This window comes from Phalacrocorax carbo, chromosome 2 (genome assembly GCF_963921805.1).
Source record: "Phalacrocorax carbo chromosome 2, bPhaCar2.1, whole genome shotgun sequence".
In the NCBI taxonomy this organism is placed as follows: Eukaryota; Metazoa; Chordata; class Aves; order Suliformes; family Phalacrocoracidae; genus Phalacrocorax; species Phalacrocorax carbo.
This window is the reverse complement of record NC_087514.1, coordinates 22,239,603-22,257,419: the sequence shown is the minus strand read 5'-3', so window position 1 is coordinate 22,257,419 and position 17,817 is coordinate 22,239,603. Positions and strand designations below refer to the sequence as shown.

At 42.4% G+C, this 17,817-nt stretch overlaps 2 protein-coding genes across 2 annotated transcripts in view; one reads left to right on the top strand and one right to left on the bottom strand.

Annotated features, from left to right (window-relative positions):
- Window positions 1–7,358: 7,358 nt before the first annotated feature.
- On the top strand, window positions 7,359–14,624 carry DCSTAMP (dendrocyte expressed seven transmembrane protein). The gene is made up of 3 exons (XM_064442257.1): window positions 7,359–8,384; window positions 13,528–13,848; window positions 14,541–14,624. The coding sequence occupies exons 1-3, from the start codon at window positions 7,359–7,361 to the stop codon at window positions 14,622–14,624; spliced, it is 1,431 nt and encodes a 476-aa protein (XP_064298327.1).
- DPYS (dihydropyrimidinase) overlaps window positions 9,414–17,817 on the bottom strand; it is a 44,809-nt gene continuing 36,405 nt past the window's right edge. Inside the window, exon 10 of the mRNA XM_064442253.1 lies at window positions 9,414–10,937. The gene's annotated coding sequence lies outside the window, so the exon portion shown is untranslated. The remainder of the gene's footprint in view (window positions 10,938–17,817) is intronic.

The following is a 17,817-nucleotide window of genomic DNA, read 5'->3' as shown; positions in this document are numbered from 1 at the left end:
TAGAGATCAGAAGCAAATTTAAATGGGTTCGATACCTCAGTCTTGATTGGTAAGGCATCTGGTGAAGAATAAAATAATTTAAGTTGGAATGGACTCCTGGAAGCCATCTAGTTCAATTCCCTGCTCAAAGCAGGTCCAGCTAGATCACATTGCTCTGTTGTACTGGGATTTCTGCTGGACACAGCACTCCACATGTGGTCTCACCAGTGCTGAGTCGAGGGGAAGAATCACTTCCCCTGACTTGAGGGCAAGTAAGCTCAGGATGCCAATGGCCTTCTTTGCCACAAGGGCGCATTGCTGGCTTATGTTCAACTTGTTTTCCACAAAGAGATCCAGATCTTTTTCAGTAAAGCTGCTTCCCAGCCAGGCAGCTCCAGCCTGTACTGGTGCCTAGGGTTATTCCTCCCCAAGGGCAGTTCTTTACATTTTCCTCTGGTGAACTTCATAAGATTCTTGTCAATCCATTTCTCCAGCTTGTCAAAATTCCTTCGAATAGCAGCTCTACCCTCCTGTATATCAATTATCTTTACTAACAAAGGACTTGTACATAAGTTGAGTACTGTTGGATACTTAAGGTGGGTACCATTCTTACAGCCATATTCTGACAGATTGTCTACAGAAATATTTACACAAATCTCAGTAGGAACATTTGTAAGGTAAGAATGATTAGAGCCTCAAATTTATTTGGGCACTGAGTTGCTGCTAGTTTTATTGAGAAGCACCAAAATAACTTAGAAGTTCTCTACCTAAGGCGTTATTCAACATAAAATTAAGTCTTTGAAATCTGGGCCCAGAACTCATTTGCTGATATCTATTAGTCTGCCAGAAAAAAAGGTGGAAAATGGCACTTGCAAATTATATACTATTTTGGTCTTGTGCATAAGTTACTTCCTCATGAATCTTTGTCAAAAACAGAATAATTTCAGAATTGTAGTGTGCCTGACTCATTGAGGGAGGGTATGGGAAACAAATTACTCATATGAAATTTTTTACTAGTGCCCATCTCAGTTCCTCTTGAAAATCAAGAAGCACAATACAGCACTGTGGACATCCTTCATGTACTTTACAGGAGGGCCTGTAAGTAATGCTTTAAGGTTAATATCAAGGAACTGTGGATAGTAATCACAGACTGAGTTAGCTGGTCTAAGGTAAAAGGACTTACTTTAAGTTAATTGTTGTCACCTTACTGATTGGAGGGTCTATTATTAAAGTTCATGAAACTGTTTAGTCCTAAGCTCTCTGAAAACTATGTATAGTGATATTATGTGTAGCAGAAGGGACTACGTAACCCCCCCCGTTCCATTCCACCCTCATAGTGGAATTTTTTGTGTTTTATAGAGTTGTTTTTGTCAATAGGCAAACTACCATTTGGGGTTCTAAACTGTGCCTCCATTCCTGCCTGCGCTTTAAAGGAAGAATATGTCTGTCAGTCTGCTGCATCAGAGCTTCCAAGCATAACATGGTCCTTAGCGGTATAAGTGAGAAAATTTGGTTTCTTTTTCCATTTTCCTTCCATAGCTGTCCATTTTCTATGGCTGCCCATGACACATTTTCTGTGTCCTGCTTTTAGTGTCCAGCTCAGTCAAATATAACCTGTGCTTGCCGTGTAGAAATATAGCGAGAGATTTGTCTCACCTGACTTTGGATAGCTCTGTCTGAGTAGTCCAGACTCTTTTCATAGTCAAGACAGAGAAAAAGCTCTCATACAATGCAATCCAGCTCAGGCAAGGGTGGACTTCTAAAACGGGTCTGAAGTATGGCTTAGATCTGGACGTTACGTTATAGACATCAGATATTAGATGACATTTAACCAAGCTGTGGCATCCTAAAGACTTGCTAATATCTTGCAGTGTTCAGATTTTTCCTGAGCCATGTATTTTAAATACATGAAGAAAAAGAGAGCTTGGTCAGTTGTTATTTTTGTTTGGTTTTTTCATGTGTGTAAATTGTTTTGTTTGCATTGCTGTGTTGTTTAGTATTTCAAGTTCTTATGTGCACATATTTGAGTAGATATTTTAGTCCTTGCCTGTGTTTGTTGTGTTTAGTACCATTTACTCTCCTTCCCCCTGCAGTTAAAAGCAAACAATGTGAACATGAGAAATGACAGGGGTCTCAGAGAAGCCCTGGGAATAGTTACAGTATCGTTGCTGGATTATTGATTGGGCTTTTATTTCTTTGCTGAATGCCCTGCATTAATCAAAGGAAATAAAACTAAGCAAGTTACGAAACCATAGTTCAGCATTGTATTTTCTGATGGTATCCAAAAAAGGGAAGTAATTCTCTCACATTTCAATGTAACTGATCCAGGCTAGGAGAGAAAGCTGCTGAAACTGCCAAAAAAGGAAATATTTGTCTTTGTATTCTTATTGTTTGCTTTCTCTTCCTTGATTCCTGTATAAAATCCAGACAGGATTTATGAGGCAAAGATCACTGTGTAGCTGAAGCTTTAGCATCAGTGGGATATAAGTTTCCCATTTAACCTAACATGTCTCTTAATAATAGTTTATTTTATGTATGAGGATCCTGTGCACTACACGGGACAAAGGGCCTGCCAAACTACTATGGTCCTCCTGAGATCAGCTCAAACAACAGAGAAAAGTTGTGTCAGACTTTGTGTGAGGGTGCAACAACTGGGTGGTACTAACCAGTTCCAACTCAATGGGACTTGTAGTCCCCAGGCTTTGTCTGAGTTAGGTCTGTGACAAAATAGAAAGTAGACTTAGATTCTGACTCTGTCATGCTTTGCAAAATCAGCTGTGTCTCTACTAAAAAAGCTAATTATGTAGTAAATCCCATTCTTTTTCTCACTGTATGTTATTAGGACACATCTGCTTCTTCCACTGTATTAAAAATTGGCAAAGAGTTTGCATGGGTGGATAATCCATATACTAGAAATGGAGGCCTGGTGATCACTTCTAAGCAAGCAGTAGTTCGGGTAGAGAAGGTTTCATAAATACTCCCTGCAAATACAAACGTTTCCAATCTATTGCAGTTGGACTAGATGATTGTTGTAGGTCCCTTCCGGCTGAACTAATTCTATTCTATTCTATTCAACTGTAGCAAGCCATCATCAGATAAGGGGTGAGCCAGGAACTAGGACAGGACCAAATCGGTCATGAAGATGGCCACAACTTCTTGGACAATGAATATGGAGGAGCCTCCATAGTAAGCAGGGAAGAAATCATACATGGTGTGAATATATACTGTAAAAAGACGACATAGCTCTAGCACAAGGCTCGTTGCTAAGCTGGAAAGACATCTTCTAGGGACTCTTGATGCTATGTATGTATCCTCTGCTTACTTAAAAACTGTAGCCAATATCTGAAATATCACAAGCAGGATCTTAAACACTCTTTAAAATTAAATTTTTCCTATTTTATTTTTAAATGAAACTAGAAAAATACCTTTTAATTTTATTGCATTAATTTCAGTACATTACAAGCCTTAGAAGTATGGTCCAAACTCCTTGCTGGAGAGGCTCCTTTTGAGAATTTGTTCTTATAACTACTCCTGCCAGCATGCCATATGGTAGATGAATATCATGCTTCCAGATCAGAGTATGTATTTCCTAGAGAGGGAAACTCAGGCGTAGAGAGGTTCCTCTTGGACTCTACAGAAAAATCAGGTTCAAAGGCAGAGCTAAAACACAAGAGTTTCTAGCTCCCCTCTGTGGCATACATCATGAGAAACTATGGTGGAAAGAAACTGGCACATAAGAGCAAGAAACTGCTTTCCAAGGATAATTCTTTCCTTATGCTACATAAATAATGGTAGCAGCCCCTGCATTAGTTCATGTTACAGGACAGAAGAAAAAATGTTTTGCTTCAGACTGCAATTGAAATGAAGGCTTTGCTCTCGTCAGCCTCCTGTTAGAACTTGTATCTTCACCTAACAGCTTCAGGAGAGGTTTTGTGATTTATGATTTCAAGAGGAATCATTCCAGAAAGCTCTCAAGGTTTACTATTTCTTTAAGCACTGAATTAGCCTCTAGTCCAGCCAAAGATTTAGTTCTACCACTGAGCCAGTGTTATTTTCCCTTCCCAAGCATTTGCAGCTTTTTAAGTGCCTACTGATACAAGAGTTTTCAGCCTCCACATTTTTTTAGCTGTAGAATTTTCATCCTTTGTGTGATTCTCCTGTGCTACATATCTACTTCTGTTGCTGATGTCATATGGAGGAAAATGGAGGTGCCAGACAAGCCAGAGAGAGACATGCTGTGAGCCTGACTCTGACCCCGGTGGTGGCTAAGCTCAGACAGGCTCTGCAGGGGACAGGGGTGGTCCCTTCCCAACCTTCAGCAATCACAGAGACACCTGAGCATCCATGCCACAGGCTCCAAAAATCAGTGGCTCCTTACAATGCCTTTCCCACCTTAAAATTCTGGGTTCATGCAGGCGAGGGATAGACTTGCCATGTATGTGCTGAGTAGTGCAGTGATCTCATGTAACAGCATTGAATCTGCCCAGTAAAGGAGACTTTTTTATTATTTTCAAATTCTGTCCATACTTTGCAAGTTTCCAGCCTCCTGCTCCAGAAGTACAGCTTTTGTTAATTCCAAGGCTTCCGTCTTGACATTCTCTTGCATTCTTAGATGCAGTCATGCCAAGCTCCTAGTCACATATTGCAGCCATTTACCAAATGCGTATAAACATCAACATGAATAGTCTATATCCATACATATAAACACAGAAAACCATGCAGAAACTATGCTTGAGAACAGCTGTGAAATCAGCACTGCAAAAGAAAACTCAAAATGTGTTATTATCTTACACGGATGTTTTTGCAGAATATTACATAAATGCTAGGTTTTAAGCATTTTATTTTTATGGCTTCTTACATCAGAACAGAATTCCCGATCTATTCACTGTAACAGGGCAATTTTTCTTAGATCTACCAAGAAGATGTGGCAGCATATACTGTTTAAGGAACCGACCTAGGAAGTTCAGGTTTCACTGGCCAGGTTTGCTGGCTATTAGGTCTGGTTCTGCTTGGCTCCAGGATGAACATCTCCTTTTTAGTTATGTTTCCTAAAAAGTGCATTATTAATTTATAGTTCAGTAGGGAGAGGGCAAAGCAGACCATCCATGTAACCAAAGAATAGCTCTGCTCCCACAAAGCCGGAGTCCAGTGGCTTCTGTGCTACCTCTCCTCCCAGTTTTGCTTGGGCCACTTCCCCAAACACATGGTGATTTCTACCTACAGCTCCCTGAATACTTCAGGGATGTTAATTAACCAATTTCACGCCTGTGAAGGAGCTGCTAATTGCCTTTATACTCCCTTTACAGATGAGCTCACTGAGGCCCTGGTGGGAAGCAATTTCCTCAGCCTTCACACTCCAAGCACAGTGAGAGTGCCAGGGACTGAGTCCACCCTGAGAGCTATTGTCCACAGTTAATCCCTGCTGAAGCTGTTAAGCACTGAAGACACTCAGCATCTTTCAGGATAGCCGTCAGCACTAGAAAGAATCAGGCCCAGGTGAGGCCAAGGAAAAGCAGCGCAGCAGTCCAAGAAGGTCCCAGCTGGGGTCAGATACCCGCTCCAGTCACCCTCAACTCAGCCAATAATGATGTAACTAATAACTCATTACAACAAGAGGAAGAGGAAAATAGTGCAGTGAATGCTAGCAGAATTCGTAAAGTTGAATGCTAGTAAAATAGAGTATATGTACAAAACAATAGTTTAGTTCCTGGCTACCTGCTGTGTTCAAGCTAAACAAAAGACAAAGTAATATCTTCAGGATGTATTTGTGAAGACAACTGTTCCCTATTACAGGATAAAATTGCAGCAGTTTATTTTATTTAATTAGTATCTCATTTGTTCTAGTATGTTAAAAGGCTAATATGCATATAAATTGATCTTGCGTCTTTAGACAAATTGCACTATAAATATTATATTGTAAAAGAAGGAGGAAATATGTGAGCACTGGACTGTCTCCCATCAAACTGAATCAAATCTCACAGGACTACTCCGTAATTTACAGTATGGGCATGCTTGTAGGCAGGAGAGATGGTGACAAGTGCAAGCAATTAGGGTTAAATGTGTATTTGGGCCAATTTGTAGCTGTGCTGTCCTTGGAGACAGCCAAAGAAGGAATGATGCCTCTGAGACACAGAATGATGCCTCTGACCTACCTCCAGCTGAAAAAGGAGAGCTTCATTCCCCATCCCTGGGCAGTGTGCACATGCTCTACCCTTTCCTCCCTCCCTTGCAGCTGCTCTGGCTGCTCCCCGTGGGTCGGGTCGGGTCGAGCCACGCTCCCCTGCACCGGGCTACCGATGGAAAGTTTCCATGCTCCCCTCTTTCCCTTCCCGGTGTCACCGAAATTGGGAATAAACCTTGTAACACCAATGTAGTGTTAAAAGGCAGGCATTCTTTAATCACAGCACCAGATGCACGGGTGATTGCTCCACCTAACGTACATACCTTAAGCACCCTTCCCATGTGATTTATATAGACCAAAAATATACATATTCATTTTGTCCATACATATTTAATATTATTCTCTTTGGTGATTGGCACAAACTTGCTCGCTTCACATGTAAATTATTGCGCAGACTCAGTTGTCCTTTCCCATTGTTCTTTTTTGAGTAGGTGGTATTACTTGGGTAGGTAGTCCGTGAGTCGGTGGTCGTGATCTCCCCCTGCCGGAATTACCTTTTACCTACTTGGTTCTTAATCCTGGCAGTCCTGGCCAGTTTTCTCAGTCCACTGCACACAACCACATTTTGTCATCCTCTTCTGACAGAGGTACATTGTCTATTATTTCATTCGCATTAATGATTACCTAGAGACTAAAATACAGATCAATGACTACACTGATTTGTATACTCCATGTCCCCAGACTTAATGTCCATTGGATAGGGCTGTACAAGGAGTATAGCAACATCCATGGCTGGTTAATTCCATCACCCTGCTTACACTGGTGCTCCTGTAAGGCAAGGCTAGCATCTGCAGGGAAGCACTGGGTGCTGCAGGAGGCTTGCTCCCCTCTCATTCTCTCCTCATACATACACAAACACATATATGTACATATTAACTGCTGTGTCTATATAGCAAATGAGAAATCAAGTGTGCAAAAAGTAAAAAGACAGAAATACTTTGGAAAGAAGATAGAATACCTTTTAGAGTAATCTCTTCCATGTTTATATATGTGATATTAAGGGTGAAAGTTTGGGTCTCACATGGGGCGGTTCAGCCCCCATGTGAGTCAGACCTGTGTTTTTTGCTACGTGAAGCACTATTGATCAGCCAGTTAAAAGCACATCATTGTCAATAGTGTAACCCTCTAACTAACAGTATTTTTGTTTTCCTTTCCTTTTAGTTTGAGCTATCACCGTGTCAGCAACAATCAGAAGAAAATGCAAACATTTGTCTCAATAGCCCAGAGTGCCTGGGGAATCTTTATATCCGAAAGGAAACCTGGCTGGAAGAATCTGATGCAGCTTTTTGCAGTTTGCTCTGCAGTTGGCTTCCTCTCAAGCATTCTCCTATTCTTTGGCATGCATTTCTCCCTGGCACACCACCCTTTGGGTCCCTTACTGATTTCTGGATTCACCTGGATCTCACTTTCTATCGCACTCTCCTATTTCAAGCACCTGCGCTGTTTTAGTGTCCTGTTCCTTCTTTCTTGTGGACTGCAAAATGGCAGGAATGCTCTTATTACTGCTGGCACGGGCGTTGTGGTGGCCGGCAACATCCAAAATATTTTTCACAACCTAAAGGTTCTGGCAGACAGTATAACCTGTCATTTGGAGTATGAGCAATTTGCCTTGATAAAATATTATGTTGAGGCAGTAAAATGGATTTACGAGGCGGCCAAGCTTCCCACTGAACTATCTGAATATATAGTGTTCCTAAGGCATAATTTCACACCATCTTATTCAATTTCAAATGATGCATTTAAGCAAGAGCTAAATGACACAAAGCAAGAAATCCAGAGAGTTGCAAACCAGATATCTTTTATGCTCACTATACTGCCCTATATAGGCCAGAAAGTATTGCCTATAGTGGCGATTTTTCTAGCTTCTTTTGGAACTGGTACCTTTATAAAAAAATTTGTGGGCTCTCACAGTGCCAAATTTAAGAATACTTATATCACAAAAAAGTTCATCAGGTTTGATGAGCACCAAAAGCAACAGCAAAGACCCTGCCTTCTGCCACTTAACAGAAAAGAAAGAAAAGTTTATGTAGCAATTCCATCTTTTAGCCTCACAAGGAAGGACAGAAAAAACATGCAGTATTTTTTTCTCCCTGTAATTATTCATCTTTGCATCTGGCTTCTGTTTGCTGCAGTAGATTATTTGTTTTATTGGTTAATTATTTCTGTGAATAAATATCTCCAAGAAGTACCGGATCTAGAGATTCAGCTCAGCCTCTTTCAGCAAGTAAGTACTTATCAGTACTTTATATTTCCTAGCTTAGTGTTGAAAAATTTCCCTTCATCTTCAGCAGCTGCAGGAGTAGTCGTACAGCCAATGAGCCATCAGTTCTTTCACGGCATTATCACTCATTTTCTTTCAAAAAGGACCATTGCCTTTACAGATATGTGTGTTGGATGGAACCAGGCAGTTCTCTGTACTTTCCGAAGTGTCATCATATTTCTAGAGAACAGTAAATATAGAAGGAAGGACCTGCATTATTCCTTTTATATATGTGGATGTTCTGAAGTAAACCCAGCCGGCAACTCAGCCCCACACAGCTGCTGACTCACTTGCCCCCAGTGGGATGGCACAGAGAATTGGAAGAGTAAAAATGAGAAAACTCGTGGGTTGAGAAAAAGACAGTTTAATAGGTAAAGCAAAAGCTGCACACACAAGCAAAGCAAAACAAAGAATTCCTCCACCACTTCGTTCCCATGGGCAGGCAGGTGCTCAGCCATCCCCAGGAAAGCAGGGCTCCATCACGTGTAACGGTTACTTGGGAAGACAAAGGCCATTGCTCCAAACATCCCCCCCTTCCTTCTTCTTCCCCAGCTTTATATGCTGAGCATGACATCATATGGTGTGGGATATGCCTTTGGTCAGTTGGGGTCAGCTGTCCCAGCTGTGTCTCCTCCCAGCTTCTTGTGCACCCCCAGCCCACTCGCTGGTGGGGTGGTGTGAGAAGCAGAAAAGGCCTTGACTCTGTGTAAGCCCTGCTTAGCGATAACAAAAACTTCCCTGTATTATCAACGCTGTTTCCAGCACAAATCCAAAACATAACCCCATAGTAGCCACTGTGAAGAAAATTAACTCTATCCCAGCCAAAACCAGTATAGAGAAGACTGGAAGCTTAGAACTGGAAACTCACAGTGCTGACATTTGTGAAGCACCACTTTTATAGCCAAAATGCCACTGTGACACTGATGTAAGAGGTGCCTACCTTTCTTTAGATAAGTATGTAAGGAGCTCATAATTTCAAAAAACATAGATGCATACACAAAAAATAATAACATGTTGCTGAAATCTCAAGGTTCTTCTGGCAGAAGCAGCAGCATTGTACAGAAACATAAGGTAATTAGGTTGGAAGGGATGTCTGGACGCCATCTAGACTAACTTCATGCTCAAAACAGGGCCAACTTTAGAGTCAGATCACACGGCTCAGAGTCTTGTCTGTGAATACTGGCTGGAGATTCCACTGCTGGAGTGTGTGACCTGTGTGATGCTCTACGGGCACAGGAAAGCTGACCAATCCGACAGCCTGCAAGATCAGGCTTAAAACATTTCCCAAAAGCATATAACCCTTCAATACTTTCAAGACAAAAAGATTTCAAATGGATGCTCGACTGTTAGTACAATATGATATATGCTTTTTCTTCTGTCAATTTTTTCTTAGTCAGCATTTTCTATTTCTTCCTCTTAGAGCTTATAATAACAGTAATTCATTCTTATTTCTCCCCATCCTCCCAAAATTCATCTAGCCAAAAGCAATTCCAGAGAGCAAGGTTATTAAGGTCAGCAATGCAATAAGTGTGTTGCTTAAAATTACAAGCAAATAGAACAGGACACACAATCTTTGGCAGATTCTTATTCTCACTTTTGCATATGTGACGTATTAAACCTCTGAGCTAGCTTCTTCAGCCAGACCACATATTCTATGGTACAAACCATTGCAGGTTCAGCTTAGACAGTGTTGTTGTGACAGACTGGTGGTCCCATTGTGTCATGGGATGTTCCTCTGCTTGGCGCTGAACCATGAAGGAGAAGGGAGACGTAGTCAACAGCATGCTTGAGGCATGGGTTTACTTCAGTGAAATGTAAACTACCAATGAAATTAGCTGAAATGAAGTCAAACTGCTGGTCAGATTCTGTCATACTTCAGATGATAGTATTTTGTATTGTATGTCAAAATATTGAACTCTTCCATGCAATAAAAATTAAATTATTGTTCAGTTTCATATTAGGAAAAAGTAGAGAAATTCAGAACCTGTATGACAGACATAAGCCAAATGTTTCCAGATTGTGTCAGTGGAAAACCACTTTTCCGAAAGGATGGAGGCTGCCAGCTTCAAACAGTTACCTTTCTAATTGTTACTTTTCTAATCATTATCTGAACTTTCCTTTAGGAGTGTAGGTGCAAAAGCCATTGGATTCACTGTAACTGTGCCATCAGCACATGTATAACAAGTCACACCCATCCTGGAGAGGTCAGATTCCTGTGCAAAACCAGACAGGCTTTCATCATCTGGTCAGTCAGTCAAATGTGAGATTTGTTGAGGAGGCAGATTGCTACGTATGCTAAGGGGGTTTTACACCTCATATAAACCCTGCTGTGGCACATCTAGCATCACCAAACCAGGATGCAAATTGGGCCTTGTCCCCTGGGGTATGGTCATTCAGAGAAGGGTTCAGGAGAGCTGGTTGATATCCAGAACTCACCTCTTCAAAGCTCAAGAACGGTTCATCCCAACAAAATCAAGCAAAGGCAGCAAGAGGCCAGCATGGATGAGCAAGGAGCTCCTGACAAAAATCAAACGTAAAAAAGAACCATAAAGGAGGTGGAAGCAGGGACAGGGGACCCAGGAGGAATATAGAGGCACTGTCTGACTGCATAAGGATGTGGTCAGAAAAGCCAAAGCCCACCTGAAGCTGAATCAGATGAGGCAGGCAAAGGGCAGCACAAAGGGCTTCTACAGGTCTATGAGCAGCAAAAGACAGACATGGGGAAAAGTGGGTCCCCTGCTAAGTGCAGTGGGGGTCCTGGTGGCAAAGGACACGGAAAAGCCTAAAGTACTCAATGTCACCTTCAGCTCCGCCCTGGACCCAGAAGGTTCTGATTAGTGGCACAAAGTCACTTTTGATGTCCCTCAGGAGTAGATACTGGAACCTGTACTGTTTAACCTCTTCATTAATGTCCTGAACAGAGAAACGGGTTGTAGCCACACAAGCCTGCAGATAATATAAAACTGTCAAGAGTGGCTGAAACACCAGGGGACTGTGATGCCATTCAAAGGGAGTTGAAAAGGCTAGAAAACTTGGCTGACAGGAACCTCACAACGTTCAGCAAAGGAAAATGTTATGTCTTGTAGTCCTTGGGGAGCAGTAACCCCACGGACTATACATGTTGGGGGCCAATTGGCTGGGAGGCAGCTTTGCAGAAAAAGACCCCGGGAGCTCTGATGGGGGCCAAGTTGACCACAAGCCTGCAAACGTGCCCCTATGGCAAAGAAAGGCCTATCCTGGGCTGCATTAGGCAAAGCATTGCCAGCAGCTGACGTAGGCGATCCTTCCCCTCTGCTCGGCACTGGTGAGACCCATCTGGAGTGCTGTGCCCAGTGCTGGGCTCCCCAGTACAACAGAGATATGCATATACTGGAGTGAGTTGAGTAAAGGGTCAAGAAGATGGTTAAAGGACTGAAGCATCTGTCATATGAGGAGAGGCTGAAAGAGCTGGGGCTGTTCAGGCTGGAGAAGAGAGAGATCAGGAGGATCTCATCAGCGTGTATAAATATTTGATTGGAGAGGGTGGTTGCGTGGTTAAGAAAGAGAAGCCAGACTCTTCTCAGCGGTGCCCAGTGCAGGGAGAAACTAAAGGAAATTCCATTTCAACATAAGATTTCATTTTTTTTACCGTTCAGGTGATCAAACACTAGAACATGTTTCTGAGACAGGTTGTGGAGTGTCCATCCTTGGAGATATTAAAGGCCCAACTGAACACAGCCCTAAGCAACTTGCTGTAGCCTCAGCTATTCTCTGCATACTGCTGTGTGTGGTTTTGCCTGTGTTTCTGCCCTTCGTACCTTGAGGACAACCCCTTATCATGACCTGCCATGGGTATAACCCAAGTCAGGGCAAAGAAGGAGCTTAGTCCCACCATTCATGAACTGAGGGCCTGAGCCTGACCCTGCCTAGCTGATTCATGAGTCCTGTACTAGGAATTTGCTCTCTTTTTGTGGAGTGTTTACTCCTGTGGAGAGATGGTTGAGCCTCCCAAAACAGAAAATTATGCTGTCATTAAATTTTTTCTAGTTCCCCAGGAAGGCTAGTTGCATTAAAATGTAAAATCTAACCTCAATAGATTTGTCTTAACAAGCCTCAGGGCTGCTGACCTCAGGGAGCCTAGAGAGCTGGTTGGGTGACCAGAACAGCCTCAATGACTTCTTGAGATGTTTATTCTTGGTATGAACAGTAAAGTTCTTTATGACTTGTGCCACTGTTTCATACTGAGTTCCTAATGCAGTTTTTCCTTGCTTATACATTGGCTCAGTTTAGGGATAAAATGTACTGAGATAGATTGGAACAGGATAATGTCAAGGAAAGGCTAATGTGCTGAAAATGGGTGGCATACTCTGGACACTTGATTTTTCCAAAGAGCATCTAACAGAAGTGCCTCTGTAAGGTGGTTGGAAGAGCTACAGGGAAGAGCTACATATCCCCCTGACATGGTCAGAAAGAAGGGCTGGGTGATTCAGTCTTCCTACAGTGTTGCTACATGCAGAACAGAAAGTTGCCTGCTAGTATGAAATACTGGTCCCAGCAGTGTGTCTAATTTAGTCCCTCATTCAGCATTTCAATCCACAAGCAGTGCAAGACATCAGCTTTTGTAAGCAAAGGCACCTACTAGAGGAGGAGAGGTGACTTTAATTGTGTGGCAACCTTGTGGTCAGAGCACCAGTGTAGGTGGGTGTGGAAGCACTGCTGATCATGTACTAAGCCACAACCAAAGGGACAGACACATTCTGTTCTGCTGTTTTACTCTGAAGGAAGGACCTTCTAACAGAGGTTCTGAGCAAATTCATGGGAGTGGGAATATATTAAACCATTCTAGCCAGATTAGCTATATATTTGTCTATCAGAGCCACTGAGAAGGTAAGTTCTTAACAGTCCAAATTTTGGGACAGTCTCCCAAGAGAAATACCACCTGAAACATTTATAAATAACCACTGAATATATTGTTATGAGCATAGCATACATAGACACTGGATGGACTACATGATTTATGGTCCTTTGTAAATCTGAATGTCCAATAGGAGAAATATTAAGAAAGGAGGGAATCAGTACTATAATCAACCCTTTCCCCCCCCCCCCCCCCCCCCCTTTTCTTCTGCAGAGGAATGAGAACAGCTTTATCATTGGTATGAGAGAGCATACTGGAAAGACTGATTCTTTCAAGATCTCTCTGTTTAAGCATGACTGCATCCCTCAGCCAGAGCTCACTCTCTCCACGACATGGATCCAGCTTGGAGTCATAATCTTCTTCTTAATAATTTTTGGGTTATTCTCTGGCCTCCTGACCCAACTTAAAGTACTCGTGTCAACTTCATTTTATCCTGACACTGAGATGAAACGGATACATTATTTGCATACAAAATTACTCAAGAAAAGAGCAAAGCTACAAGAGAAAACTAGGAAGAAGATATTTGCTAGAACGGTAAGCCATTAGCTCTAGGGAAAAAAAAAATCTTTCTCTCAGCTTAGTAGCCAGATCCAGGAAATACTTAAACACTTGTTAATGTCAGTTATGTGCTAATAGACTTTCCCCAGTGCTCTCCTACACAGGGGCCAAAGATAAGTTGCCTATTGGTAAGATCAGATCATATAATTATTTTGTTCTGTCCTTCATCACACGGGCATCAGACTTGACACGGGTACACCCAAATGACTATGTGCTGGCAAGAAAATACTCCTCAGACTTAGAGCTCTCCAGAGAAGAAACTTGGTTTTCATGAATGTATGAAAAGTACCTCCAGCACAATCGGTGTTCCTGAAACCTGATCAGCAAATGTTAGGCACTTCTGAGCAGCCTCTTAATGTTGAGAAAGATGTTCCATTGTTGCTTAGCAAGAGTGCAACTGCAAATACCATTAGGAAACAGAACTTTTTGCTTGCAAAAACATTTGCCCTGTATATGAATGTATATATGCACTAATGGAAGTGGAAACACACATACATATATTTATGGTAAATCCAGATAGATAGCTGCAGGCACCTAGGTTGTTTTGGTTTGGGCTTTTTTTTTTTTTTTTAAATAGCCTTCCATACTGACTATACAGGATGTTAGTATCTAGATGATCTCTAACTCTGTAATACCATGATCACAGCATCATATTTCTGTCTTTTCAGGTCAACTTTTGGTTTCCAATACTCAAGGCAAGAGAGGCAGTGAGGGAGAAAGAAAGGAGCGTTGCAAATGACAACATGGTGTGAAAAAGACCAAGTGAATCTTTGGATAAGGCTGAGACACTCTAGCTCCACAGGGACCTGTGTTTTGCACCCATCTTTCCTATGGAATTTCAATTTTAAAATTTAAAAATAGGATCAATGGTTAATCAACAGTATTTTTGAAATGTGTGGAAAAGAAGCCATGGGAAATAGTGTTCTCTCCACCACAGAGAGCTCTGGGTTGCATTATACTTGTTTTTCAACTTGGGTTCTTCATTGTTTGGCACTTTAGAATGCCATGGAGGGTATGTTCTTCTGTGTAAAAGCAATCAAACCGCTTGGAGGTTTTAGGACTACAGCACAAACCTCTTTGGGTTGATCTAAAGAGGACATACTGGCAGCAGCACGTTTGTCTTCTTCACATTTGCCAGAGATAGAAGACATAGCAGAGGTTGTTCATTGGTTTCTAGGCTGGCCAAGAACCTGACTAGTGGGCTTTGATGTTTCTAGACATTTCTATCAGGCTCGACCCTCAACTGCCCCAAACCACTCAGCCTGTTTTTTTCCCTTCCCTAGCTTCATACACCTGCTCCTGCCTTTTTAGCCATCTCTTCTGCAGGGCCAGTGCTCTATATGCCCTGTCAGTCTTCTAGTCCAGCTGAACTTTCCCTCCCTCTCTCCCACCTTCGGTCTCCCACTTACTTTTTTTTATTTGTCTCTCAGACATTTCTAATCCTAGTCTCCCACCTGGAATTCCTCACTTGGTCTTAGTCTTCCACTTTTGCATATCCATAGACTGTATCACTGGTGTAGACCGTCCTGTATCTTTGATAATCACGAGAGAGGCAATGTGGTATGCACAGAAGTGAGAATGCTCATGAGAGCTGGGATACAGAGGAATCAGGTGCTGTGGGTGCAAACAAGCTGGTTTTGAGGTGTAGGGACATATGAACAGAGGTGAACACTGCTTCAAACCTTGCAGTCTGAGGGAGTTTTCAGGAGTGGCAAAAATGGGCTTAATTATGTTGCTAAAGCCACCATTGACTTCAATGAAAGAAAACTGAGCCAATACTGAGGCTTCATCTGTTCAGCTAACATTGGTGATGTGACCTTCAAATGATGCAAGAAAAAAATGCTAATAGCATAAAGACATAGGAGAATGGCTTGACTGGCATGGCACTAGAGATTTAATGTAGAGCTAAAAATCCACCCAACATGCAGCGTACTCTTGATTTTCAGCCACAGCCAACTTCCTTCCTTAGGTTTCATGAGAATAGGAAACTCTACTCTGTTCCTCAATAATACACCCGTTGTCCTAGGACAGCTATTGATCAATGTCTCTGTTAAGTGAATGAATAAAGGCTCATTTAAAACTTTCCAGTAGCAAGTGTCAGAAGTTATCTTCCACCTGAAACACTGGAAAACACCAAGCCTTTTTTGGGGGGGGGTTTCCAAATCAAGTATCACTCCTTCATGGACACAGGTGGTTTAGGTTGCTGGTGTGCCAACACTTTGTGTCTAGAAAATGGGGTGCTAGATTGCATTATTGAGGGTTGTGCTGAATGTCTGAGTGGCCTGGCTATGTTCTCTTTTGTTGAAGTGGGACAGCCTTGGAGAGTAACAGAACATCATCTATATCCCAGGCACTACTGTCAAGGACGAGTAGCCAAAAGCATCCTGGTGAAAAAGGAGCAAAATGACGGATAGTCTAAGTTTGTTTTCACAAAACAGACTAGCTGTCCAGGTACTATTGACAAAAGGGTATATTCCTTCACTGTTGTTATCATTGCAGATGAAAGAGAAAAGGAGTTAAATGTCAGCAAGAGCTGGGCATTTTTGGCTGAGTCCTGACAAGTTCTTTGCTGGTAGGAGTTGGCTGAGCTCCTTTCAGTCCCAAAGAACAAGGTGGTGACAAGCCCTGATCTCCTACTCATTACAATGGCCAAAGGCAGGGGCAGGTCTGATTAACAACACTACCACAAAACACTACCTGTTTCACTTGGCATCAGGAGGCAAAATTTGTCTTGGGGTTTCTTGCCTTTCCTCTTTGATGGTATGTAGCCACTCAGCACAACTTTTCTCTCTGTTCTGCAAGAAGCAAGTGAAAGCTTTGCAGCACACGGGAATAGTGCATCAAAGTGACTCAGATGGGGGTCAGTGGTTGGGATAGGTACTTAAATGTGTTAGGGCTTTGAGTTTGGGAGTACACCTTCAGCACAATACCACGTCTATACTTTGCATTTACTTAAGGAAATTAAGCCTAGTGGGAATGACTGACTATGAAAAAGAGCAATTAGTCCTTGGTAGGGTAGGTGAGACCTTGCAGGGTTTACAGAACAATGTTGCACCTGAATGCTGGGACTCCGACCACTAACTGGCAGGGCAACTTACTGAGCATTGCTTAGCTTGCTTCCTCAAATTGGCAAGAGTCATGGCAGTGATAAAAGGCAATTCTTCTTAGGAAGCTAGCTGCAATTCAGTATAAAATGTTCAGCTCTGGTAAGCATTTTACCTAGATGCTTGACCCCACATCCAGAGACAAAGGATATGGAAAAGCCCAAGGTATTTCTTTGCCTTGGTCTTTACAGGTAAGACTGGCCTTTAGCCATACCAGGCCCCTCAGACCAGAGGGAAAGTCTGGAGCAAGGAAGGCTTACCCCTGTGAAGGATGACCTGGTTAGGGGGCACTTAAACATACTTAAGGCTGGGCATACTTAAGCCTCTAGGACATGATGGGAGGCACCTATGGGTGCTAAGGGTGCTGGCTGGTGTCATTGTGAGGTCACTCTTGATTATCTTTGAAAAGTTATTGTGACGAGAGGGGTTCCTGAGCAATGGAAGAAAGCAAATGTCACTCCCATCTTGAAAAAGGGCAAAGAGGAAGATCTGCGAAACTACAAGTTTGTCAGCCTCACCTCTATCTGCAGGAAGGTGATGGAGCAATTTCCCCTGGAAGCCATTTCCAAACATAAAAGCCAGGAACCCGACTAGGATATCAGCTAAACATGAGAAAATCTGTCTTACTGTAAGGGTAATTAAACACTGGAACAGGATGCCCAAAGAGGTTATGGAGTCTCCATCCTTGGAGATACTCAAAACCCAACTAGTCATGTCTCTGAGCAACTCAGAGCAGCGGGGTTGGAGTAGATATCTCTAGAGATGCCTGCCAGCCTCAGCAACTCTGTGGTGTGACTTTTACAGAAAGCATTGCAGAAAACATTTTAGACATGCATAGCAA

What these genes read in the sequence shown, in the direction of transcription:
- DCSTAMP (XM_064442257.1), top strand. Translation starts at nt 7,359, where the DNA reads ATGCAAACATTTGTCTCAATAGCCCAGAGTGCCTGGGGAATCTTTATA. An exon ending in AGCTCAGCCTCTTTCAGCAA is followed by an intron (nt 8,385 to 13,527) that starts GTAAGTACTTAT and finishes TTTCTTCTGCAG; the next exon opens with AGGAATGAGAACAGCTTTAT. An exon ending in AGAAGATATTTGCTAGAACG is followed by an intron (nt 13,849 to 14,540) that starts GTAAGCCATTAG and finishes CTGTCTTTTCAG; the next exon opens with GTCAACTTTTGGTTTCCAAT.